Source organism: Hippocampus guttulatus, chromosome 20 (genome assembly GCF_054856545.1).
Source record: "Hippocampus guttulatus isolate MCC_2025c chromosome 20, RoL_Hgut_1.0, whole genome shotgun sequence".
In the NCBI taxonomy this organism is placed as follows: domain Eukaryota; kingdom Metazoa; phylum Chordata; class Actinopteri; order Syngnathiformes; family Syngnathidae; genus Hippocampus; species Hippocampus guttulatus.
The window spans coordinates 5,772,693-5,782,445 of NC_141280.1; the positions used below are offsets into that span (position 1 = coordinate 5,772,693).

The 9,753-nt window shown below is 44.3% G+C and overlaps 3 protein-coding genes across 4 annotated transcripts; 2 read left to right on the forward strand and 1 right to left on the reverse strand.

Moving 5' to 3' along the window:
• The first annotated feature begins 6 nt into the window (after positions 1-6).
• Positions 7-6,763, forward strand: LOC147187718 (flap endonuclease GEN homolog 1-like). 2 transcript variants are annotated; one of them, XM_086101127.1, is made up of 13 exons: positions 7-500; positions 706-898; positions 971-1,147; positions 1,394-1,504; positions 1,570-1,643; positions 1,719-1,804; positions 2,008-2,158; positions 2,263-2,299; positions 2,404-2,484; positions 2,597-2,727; positions 2,856-2,917; positions 3,642-3,791; positions 4,677-6,763. In XM_086101127.1, the coding sequence occupies exons 1-13, from the start codon at positions 340-342 to the stop codon at positions 5,600-5,602; spliced, it is 2,340 nt and encodes a 779-aa protein (XP_085957253.1). In that variant the 5' UTR covers positions 7-339; the 3' UTR covers positions 5,603-6,763. The 2 variants fall into 2 exon arrangements, with proteins under 2 accessions (XP_085957253.1, XP_085957252.1); XM_086101126.1 differs by having other exon boundaries at positions 706-1,147.
• A 317-nt stretch (positions 6,764-7,080) lies between these two features.
• Positions 7,081-7,624, forward strand: LOC147187719 (mesogenin-1-like). The gene has a single exon (XM_086099705.1). It carries the CDS (start codon positions 7,181-7,183, stop codon positions 7,622-7,624), a length of 444 nt encoding a protein of 147 aa, XP_085955831.1. The 5' UTR covers positions 7,081-7,180.
• Positions 7,625-8,135: 511 nt separating this feature from the next.
• LOC147187720 (small ribosomal subunit protein uS10m-like) lies at positions 8,136-9,707 on the reverse strand. Its single transcript, XM_086100424.1, has 7 exons — positions 9,616-9,707; positions 9,418-9,470; positions 9,218-9,281; positions 8,999-9,138; positions 8,680-8,788; positions 8,479-8,568; positions 8,136-8,403 (listed from the first exon to the last, which is right to left on the reverse strand). Exons 1-7 carry the CDS (start codon positions 9,685-9,687, stop codon positions 8,317-8,319), a joined length of 615 nt encoding a protein of 204 aa, XP_085956550.1. The 5' UTR covers positions 9,688-9,707; the 3' UTR covers positions 8,136-8,316.
• Positions 9,708-9,753: the final 46 nt, after the last annotated feature.

A 9,753-nucleotide genomic window follows, 5' to 3' on the forward strand; every position in this document is an offset into this window, starting at 1 on the left:
GTGCGACAATGCGGACGTTCCGCTTTGTTCATCGATCTCTAGTTATCACGTTTTGAACTCAGTAATCTTCTTATTGTCGGATTTAACTATTCATTTACGTTATATTAGATATTTATATATTTTTTTGTAAACTATGCCGGGTTTTAAATAAATTTTCACAATTTTTACGGGTTTGAGGACAACAACGAACGTGCATTGGTCAATTGAAAGCGAATTGGATCGCTGCCTCAGAGGCGCCCATATGTTTGAAAAACATTGACTCAGTTATTGTCTTATGTATCCGATCGCTGTCAATTTTCTCCTCATTTACCACATATAAAAGTACACATTGGTGTGGCGATGGGTGTACACGACTTGTGGTCTATCCTCGAACCTGTGCGAGAGTCGGTGCCGCTGTATAGCTTGAGCGGGAAGACGCTGGCTGTCGACCTCAGTTTGTGGGTTTGCGAAGCCCAGCACGTCCAAGCAATGGTGGGCAGAGTCACAAAGCCCCATCTGAGGTAATACTCGACACTCATTTTAAGTCCACTTACACTGTAACCTTTACCTCATCAAAACTTTTGAATGTGCATGTCCGACTGTTCAGTGTTTTAGTCCTTTCTGCAAAACTTAACAAACACCTTGGATTTGAACAAGGGTTCTTTAGACTGTTATTTAACTCACTGAGCGGAGCAAACTCAATTAACCAACCACGATAATACACAGGAATCTATTTTTCCGGGTGTCATCCCTCATTCTTATGGGGGTGAAGCTGGTATTCGTCATGGAAGGGGAGGCCCCGAAACTGAAAACAGAGACCATGATCCAGAGGACTGCAAACCGATTTGGAGGGCCCAAAAACGCATCGAAATCCTCCACAAGCACCAGCAGAGGACGCTTTAATGCTGTCCTCCGAGAGGTTGTTTTGCTCGTTGACACCGATTTTGAACATTATTGCCGTGGTGTAACGCTGCCACCTTCTTGTTTGCAGTGTGCAGAGATGCTTGACTATCTGGGAGTGGCATGGGTGGTTGCCGCAGGGGAAGCCGAGGCCATGTGTGCGTACCTGGACTCACACAGTCTTGTGGATGGTTGCATCACCAATGATGGAGATGTGTTTTTGTACGGAGCGCGGACCGTCTACAGAAACTTCAATATGAACTCCAAAGTGCGTACCGGTACTTTCATTAGCTCTCCAACGTGTAACATGATGTCACAAAAACCTGAGATTTGAACAACGGGCTGTTGACTTTTTATATCCACTGTATGATGATGTTGGCAACACACATTTACATGTTAAGAGTTTTATCACATATTTAAAGTTGATCTTACAGACAAAATCGTTTATTAGTTTACTATTTCAAAAAACAAAACATGGACAGCATGCATCATCAGCTGTTGTATTTCCTTCCAGGACCCCCAGGTGGACTGCTACAAGACCTCCCGGGTCCAAACAGAACTGTGCCTCTCCCGAGAGAATCTTGTTGGTCTGGCAATCCTCCTCGGATGTGATTACATTCCCAAGGTACGTTTCATGCTACTTAAACAAACCGCACACAACTTATGTTCTTCTGTTACGTCATTTCGTAGGGAGTCCCGGGCGTGGGTAAAGAACAAGCTCTCAAGCTGATCCAGACCATCAAAGGGCAAACGCTTCTGCAGAGGTAGAATTGAAAATAAGCGGCGCCACAAAGATAAGCAGAGCGGTGCGATGATGTGGCATGTGCTGATTCTCTCAGGTTCATGCGGTGGAAAGACGAGGTGGCGTGCGTGTCTCAGGGAGTCGCGAAGAAGCTTCCCCACTGCCACATATGTCGACATCCAGGTGAGTGAGCTTTGATCTCGCACCTTCGCTTGGAGAGCAGATAAGAGTTGGGCGAGTGTCTTAAATATGTGGATTCAAAGGCAAAATTACAGCAAAATGTTGAGAATAGGATTTTTTTTCCCCAGGAGGCTTAACAAGTAGAAATTTCATTCACGAACTAATTTCACAAATTGTTTTCCAAACTTTTGCTTGTTTGTTTTAAGGCTCAACCAAAGGCCACGAACGCAGCGGCTGTGTGCTTTGCGACAGTCGGCGATTCTGCCAACCTCAAGATTTTGACTACCAGTGTCCATGTGATTGGCACCGCTCAGAACGGACCCGGCAGGCTCAGTCCATCGAGGCGAATATCAAAAAGTACATGGAGGGGAAAAAAAATTGGTCTCATCTACACACACTGTACTTAGCAGAGCCATCCGAGGCACTTTTTTCTTACGAAGATTGTTTCCTTGTTGTTTCAGGAAAACGCTGGCGAGTCAGCAATTTCCATTTTCAGAGGTCGAGTTGTCACCATACGCCTTGTTTGGTTTTTATTTCGGAATAGCTGTTGCATTGGTGTGTTTTTATTTTAAACACGTCTTTCATTTCAATTTCCCCTGCAGATTATCAATGAGTTTCTGCTATCCAAAGATAAACCCGTCGAAAACTTCCAGAGGAGGCAGCCAAATATGCTCTCAATGCAGGTAATACATTATGTCCATCCATAGCAGGGCCTTTTTCATATTCGTAAGGTTCCACATATTTTAACAATTTGTGATTTTTTTTTCAATGTTTTGGGTCTTTTTTTCCCCGTAGAAATTTGCTCTTGAAAAGATGGATTGGCCGAAGCACTACACCAGTGAAAAGGTTTTGGTTCTGATGACCTATACGGAGCTGATGAACAGAATGTGCGGCAGAATTACGTCATCGCAAATCAAGCCCATCCGGTAGTCCTATTCGAGAGTATTATTTTATTCGATGTATTCTTTCCTATTTAAATTTATTACAATGCTATTGTTTGATTTTTTAAAAAATTTCAAACCTTTTTTCCCCCACCCCTCTCCGATAAAAAAAGGATATTGAAACCACGCGTGAGGAATTCTGTTGCTTGCTACGAAGTCATCTGGAGCACACCGGGCAAGTTTAACCACACGCGCGCTCACACACGGTGCAAAAACATCCTCTCGGCTTGAGTGACAGGAATGCTTGCTGCGCAGGGTAGAAGTCAGGTTGGGGTGCGGGGGACGGATGGGGCTCCTGGGGGGTTGTTAGTGACTGGCTGTGAGGTGCGCTTCAGAGGTGGCAGATGCCTCACAACAGCCGCTAGGTGCTAAACTGGCTTCCTCCCCGTGCTGGGCAATCTGTCATATTAACAAGCCCCTCTTCTTAACATTTCAACCTGAAACGGTGTGCAAAATAAAATAACGCCACACCCCTCCCAAAAATGTCGTTTTAAATTTTTAATTTGTGTTCACATGATTGTTAATTTTATTTTAACTATTTTTCCAATGTATTATTCTATAATGCATTTTGAGGTGCGTACGCTTATTGTAAAGCTTTTGTCCTGACATTCTGATCTTCAACCCTCATCAATACTAATATTAAGAATATGTTGGGGGGGGGGTTTGTTTTGTTTTTTACACACAGAAGTTGGATTCTGTTTTCTGTAACTGGATCGCGGTGATGTAATTTCCATTGTTTATCACATCCATAGTTTTGCATTTGAACTTGGAAAACGATGTGAATTTGTGAAAAATGATACCCCAAAATATTGAGAACACAATAAAAAAAAAATCTCACTTTCATTTTAAATGAGGAAAATAAGGTGGTGAAATAAAATTGCCCTTTTTGTCCCTCGCAGATCATTATGTGTTTGCGGAGGATTGGCCTGCCGAGGATCGGCACCAGGTGAGGTCGGTGGAGGAGGAGAGCCTCTTTCGTGTGGCGTTCCCGGAGGTGGTGGGGAGCTACCTGAGGGACAAAGCGTTGGCTGAAGAGAACAAGACGAAGAGTAAGACAACAATGGTGTTCAAACGACATCCTTTCGGTCAAATATTGCTTGATACGTTTGATATGTGGAACATTCGAATTTGTCCCTCGGTGTGGTTGTGAAGCCGAATGGTTGTCGGTCTGTGTGTGCCCTACGATTGGCTGGCAACCGGTTCGGGGTGTCCTAAAGACAGCCGGGATAGGCTCCAGCATGCCCGCGACCTCCGTGACGATAAACGGATTAGAAAACGGCTGGATTTTTTATTTATTTTTTAATCCATCGATTTCGTGTGTCCCCAAGAGCTCCGTACCCAGACGTGCCAAGTTGTTCCCATGACGATCAAAGGCACACGGGGAGCGTCGGCTTGTTTTTGCAAGCGAGGCCGTTACGGCCGCTCCGACACCCGAACATGTTAGTTTGACAGCTTTGGCCGACACACATCAAAGACTCAGATGGAGCCGCGAGGTGTCTCTGTGTCTCTCTCCGTCAGGGTTGTGCTTCACCTTGCGCTTTAACGCGAGCAGAGGGCTTCCGCTTCCTCCTATGAGCCTTGACGTCCCACGTTGAAATTGGAAGCGCAGGAAAAGTAGTCGTAGAGAGGGAGAATTATCTGTAAGGAAAAGTCATGAAAATGGAATTTTCCCTTTTACTTTTAGAACTCACGGTCTTGGATATAAAGTCTACACACCCCTATTCAAACACCTTTTTTTTTTGTGATTAAAAAAAATAAAATTAACTTTTTCCACCATTATTATGATATCTAACCAATCGCATTCAAGTTCCTGATCAACGAGAGTCAGCACACACCTGCCACCATTTAAGGGCCACCCTGCTGAGCCCCAAATAAAGTTAAGATGTCCTAGTTTTGTCATCGGTGCTCACATTGAGTCTCTGTGCCTCTTTCAGAGAGGAAACCAAAGAGTAAAAAAGAGAAGATGGCTGAAAAAGCCGATGGTGTCTCTGACCTCCTCGCGCAGATGACCCTCGAGAGCTCCTCTTCGGAAAAAGCCAACGGCCAAACACGGCCAGCCGTTCTTCCAAACTTACAGCAAGTGGTGCTTTTGGACACACCCGTCAGCCATAAACCGCGTCAGCAACTCACCCAAAAGTGTCCCAGTACCCCTCTCTCTCAGGCGGATTCCTCACCGGCCGCTATCGACGCCCTTCATCTTAGCGACATCGACTGGGACGCGTCGTCCTTCACGGCCACCCCGCCGGTGCAAGCAGCAAATGAGGACGTCTCCAAAAAACTAAACCTCCTTGCGCCAATTTTAAAACCCGTAGCAGGCTGTCATAAAGACAACGGCGGTCTCAAAATGTCAGGTGAGGCAACTCCGAGCCAGACAAAGGCGGACAAGAAACCTGCCCCCAAGTACAAATTTGTCAGAACAGCAGCCGCAAAAGTGCAACGGTGCCTCTCTGAGCCGTCTCAGGTGGACAAAGACAGAAGCGTGGCCGTCAAGAAGAGCGTGTGCGTGAGCGTGTGTTCATCCAGCGAGGATAGTGATGCGGAGAACCGGCAGATCGGGCCTCGCCGAGCCACCAAGAGCAAGCTCGGTGGACGGCTCCTGTTAGATCGCCCGCGGAAGCCCGTTTGTGGACCAGCGAAAACCACCAGTGAGAGTGTCCAATCCTTTTTTCAAAGTGCGGCAAGTGGAGATCACGTCGCAAAACTTCAACGCCAAACCCAGCAGGCAGAAGCCGATATGAATGACATGTCCCCGCCCATCCTGGCGTCCCCCATCAGTGGGTTAAATAGCGACGAATCCGTCGTTTGCGGCGACAGCCCTTTGCCGCTGGTCGAGAGACTCAGGCTCAAGTTCCTCAAGTGAGAAGCAGGACGTGCAAGTTATCATGACATGATGATGAACTGTGAGGTGGATGTGCTGCCCAACTATCAACAAATAAAAATAATTAAAAAACGAAAGCAAGCACTGGGGACTTAGTGGTTTTCACGTTTGCCTTGCATTTGGGAGGTTTGGGGTTCAAATCTTGACTCACAATAATTTGGAGCAACTTTAAAAACAGGAATCCAGTTTTTATGTATAATAAGTGTTATTTAAACACACAGGTTCCTTTAGAGAACTGCGAGCTGTTGGTTTTACAGCCCTCCGCTGTCGGCCCCCTTGATCATGAGTGAGGCCTTAAACACCTTTTCAGACATGAAAAGGTCTGGCATGAGCTTGGTGACAGCTGCATCCTCTCGGCCAAAGAACTCCTCCTCGCCAACTTGCGTCCAGCCGTATTCTTATTGGCATGGATTCGTTGTCGTAATAAAACCCTTAAAACAACAAAAGTGCTTGAAGAAATGAGCAGTTGGTTCTCTGGTGGCGGACAGAAAAAAAAACACAAAACAAATGACGGTTTGCTGTCAGATGAATTTACGAGTGACTTTTGCATCGTGTGCGGATGAGTGTGACAGCAGATTAAGAACAGCTTTCAGTATGTTGCGCAGTTCTATACAAATGCAAATTAATGTTGGAAAATGGGATTTAATGAAGGCCATAAATATGTAATTACATTTTTTTGCATTATGGCTTTACAGTTCTTCATAAAGCAGCTTATTTGAAATTATGTATGTGTGTGTATGTTTTAACTTATTTTTCCACCGTGCCCTTTACGGGTAGCATTTTATGTATTTGGGTTAGCTTAAGCAGCATTGACCGAAGTGACATAAGTTTATTGTTTCATGAATACAAGTGTATAATTTTCCACATTTAAATTAATAGACATTTTCAATGTATTAGTTTACTTTTTTTCCAATTTTACCTTTATGTGTTGCATAGTTGTCCTTATTTTTTTGTTTGTATGTATGATGTTTGTAGAGCTGCATTCATAAATGAATAGGTGGAATGCAGTTATTTTGACTTTTTAATCAATTGATAGACCATTTTATGCCTGCTGTCGGATCTTTTTTTCCTGCAAAATGTTTGATTTTTAAATTATTATGCTCGGGAAAAAACACACACACAATAAAAAAAACGGATACAGTTGTTTATGTCGTTTTTGTCATTTTATTTCAATTTCTATCGTTTTAATTAAAACAAAAACACCGCTTTGAAAGTTTAGCCTGCAAATGTTCTGGGTGTCCTGTGCGGGCCTGCCCCTTCATTAGGCAGATCACATCAAACTGATAATTGTCGCCCCACAGACTTTAAAGGCTCATCTCCCACAAAGGGAATCTAATTATTTGTCTTTCTGTCGCATTATCCGCCCATTTAGCCTTATTCGCACGTCGGTGAGAACGAACGACGTCCTCCGCGAACGTCGCATTTTGCCACTTGTGCTTCGCTTTGAACTCGTTTTTTTTTCGCCGCCTCAGCTGTGAACCCATAAAGCTCCGGAGATGCGCCCCGCATATAAAAACGTCATCTCCTCCGAGAAACTCGTCTGCTTGTCATCATCTCTGGATGCTGATTTTCCTCAACATGGACCTTGATGGTGCAACGTCCGAAATCCTAAACGACTGGAAGGTCGGGGAACAGCTCCACTCTTCCGGCTCCTCACCGGAGTCTCATTCTTCTTCCTCCGTGGATTCCGTGTGCTCCTCGCCGGAGATGTTCTACTCCGGAGGTCACCGCGAGCTCGCCTACGGCTCTCCGGAGCGGGCTCGCTGCACCGGCCCCAAGGCGCCCAGGACGCACGGCAAGGCCAAGATGTCCACCAAGAGGCGCGTTAAGGCGAGCGAGAGGGAGAAGATGAGGATGAGGAGTCTCGCCGAAGCTCTGCACCAGCTCCGGGATTACCTGCCGCCGGACTACACCACGAGGGGCCAGCCTCTGACCAAAATACAAACCCTCAAGTACACCATCGAGTATATCAACAAGCTCTCGGACATTCTGAACCGTGCGTAAAAGGCACCATTTTACGCACCCGCGCGTAACGAGACCATGCTCGTATTTGGACTTCTTTTTTTATCTTTTTCCTTTTTTTTTTAGGATAACTGCTTTACATGTTAATAAGTGTGTTTGAATTCATGACGTGGCTTTGCTCTTTCCTGGATGTAAATATTTTTTAGAGGCCGCTTCTTGTTTTGTATATGGGGATACAATTGTCGACACTGGAATTAGAGAAATCATTTGGTGATATTTTGTAATCGTTTTTATTGTGTAATCTATCTCATTTTATTCGTGTGAACGATTTTGGAAAGAAGTAGCTGCAAAGATGTCCGTTAATAGCTATCAGTGCATGTCTTGCTGAAAAAATAAATAAATTGATGTTTGACGTAAATTCTATTTTGTACTCTAAATTTGCAGTTTAAATTGGTGAACTTCAGCTCTCACATTGAGAATTATAATTGGACTTCCCTTCAAATCCAATCCAATCATAATGTCAGAATACCCAGCCACAAACAACAATCTCCAATCACGTTTTGTTGAATCCATTTACCTTTTTTTTTTATAAAATAAGACACAAATATGACAGTTATTGATAATATTGTCCATCGGCATGATGGGCAAGCGGTTAGCCCATTGGCCTCGGAAAGCTTATTCGTCTACACAATATGTGCCCTGCGATTGGCTGGTGACCAGTGCAGGTGTACATTTTATTGACTTGGCTTCTCCACTTCCTCCGTGGGCTCGTCCCTCCACATGGGCTCATGGATGTGTTCTGGAATTTTCTCTATAGCAGTCTGATAACAAAAAATCACATGATGAGGCTTATGAACACCCCGGTGGTTCAAGCATACAGCAAGAGCTCGACTCACCTTGGTCACCTGCATAGCTACACTTTCTGGAAGGTTCCTCTGGATGTATTCCAAATATACCCGAGCTGTAGAGCCTGTTAAATGAGACAACTACAAAGACAAGTTCTTTGTTACTACTACTACTCTTTTTTTTTTTAATTGCTAACTTATATACAGTAGTTATCCACCATTCAATCTGATATTTAAATACAAAAATCACACCTCGATACACCTGTAGTGAGTCCTCATCTCGTACTGAACCCTATGTTTTTTGAAGATGTGGACCGACTTGAGGAGTGTTAACCTCTCCATGTCTTTGGGAGGTTCAAAACTGCAGCAGAGGAGCATGTATACAGAATGACTGTAAACCAGAGACCCTGAACAATTGCCACCACATAGCTGTAACAGTACACCCAGACTTCTGTGATGTGTGTGTCTTTATTTTTCTTTATTGATTTGATGTATGCCGTGTTGCTGCAACTTTGTGGAATATCCGCAGAAGAGACAGAAATTTTGTCTGCCACATATTACCAAGACTCACACTTTTCCGATGTTGATGCCAAGCTCTTTGGCCGCCATGGTGGCGAAATACTCATAACTGTCCAAAACGGCCCTGTCATGGCCTTTTACCATCACAGTTACCTTCTGGTAAAGCGTGTCGGGTTCTTCTATCACAGTGATCTAAAAGGGAAATGTGAGAATGGCTTCCTGGGTAAAGTGATGTTGATGTTTTAGTGGTGGGGTGATTGTGATAACTCACTGACGACGCTGTTGACGAAAACACCCTGGGTATGTGGAAGGATGGACTCAGATAGAGGGGACACCTGCAGAGATTTGAATGCAAAAAAATTGCATTTAATTGTTCTGCATGCCAATCTACATAGCCGGCATAGTTAGATTGTTTGTTGAATAAGTGAAATTTTACGATTTACTAGTGTGCAGTGGAAGCATGTTACATACCCAATTGAAAACCATTTCTTGTGTCCTGTACAATGGCCCAAAACTCGTGCTCTCTGTAAAACATGCAAAAATTAGCAGACGCAAGGTTGCAAAGAGGACACCAGCACGGTACATTTCGTCCATGCAATGTCATGATTATACGCTTGTATGTATAACAACAAATATAAACACACGCACACGCACACACACACACATTACCGATTGTGATATTCCGTTGAATATCCTTGTCAAAGAACAACATTCTCTTCGAAGCGCCATGGAAGCGGCCATATTTCCAGAGCAGGACTCGAAACCGGAAATGATACGTATCGTACCACTGCCCCCGTGTGACCTGGA

Coding starts and splice junctions, on each gene's coding strand:
- LOC147187720 (XM_086100424.1), bottom strand. CDS start 9,687: ATGGCCGCTTCCATGGCGCTTCGAAGAGAATGTTGTTCTTTGACAAGG. Junction 9,471..9,615: donor TCAACGGAATATCACAATCG/GTAATGTGTGTG, acceptor CATGTTTTACAG/AGAGCACGAGTTTTGGGCCA. Junction 9,139..9,217: donor TTTCGTCAACAGCGTCGTCA/GTGAGTTATCAC, acceptor TTTCCCTTTTAG/ATCACTGTGATAGAAGAACC.
- LOC147187719 (XM_086099705.1), top strand. CDS start 7,181: ATGCTGATTTTCCTCAACATGGACCTTGATGGTGCAACGTCCGAAATC.
- LOC147187718 (XM_086101126.1), top strand. CDS start 340: ATGGGTGTACACGACTTGTGGTCTATCCTCGAACCTGTGCGAGAGTCG. Junction 501..705: donor GTCACAAAGCCCCATCTGAG/GTAATACTCGAC, acceptor GATAATACACAG/GAATCTATTTTTCCGGGTGT. Junction 2,485..2,596: donor CAAATATGCTCTCAATGCAG/GTAATACATTAT, acceptor TTTTCCCCGTAG/AAATTTGCTCTTGAAAAGAT.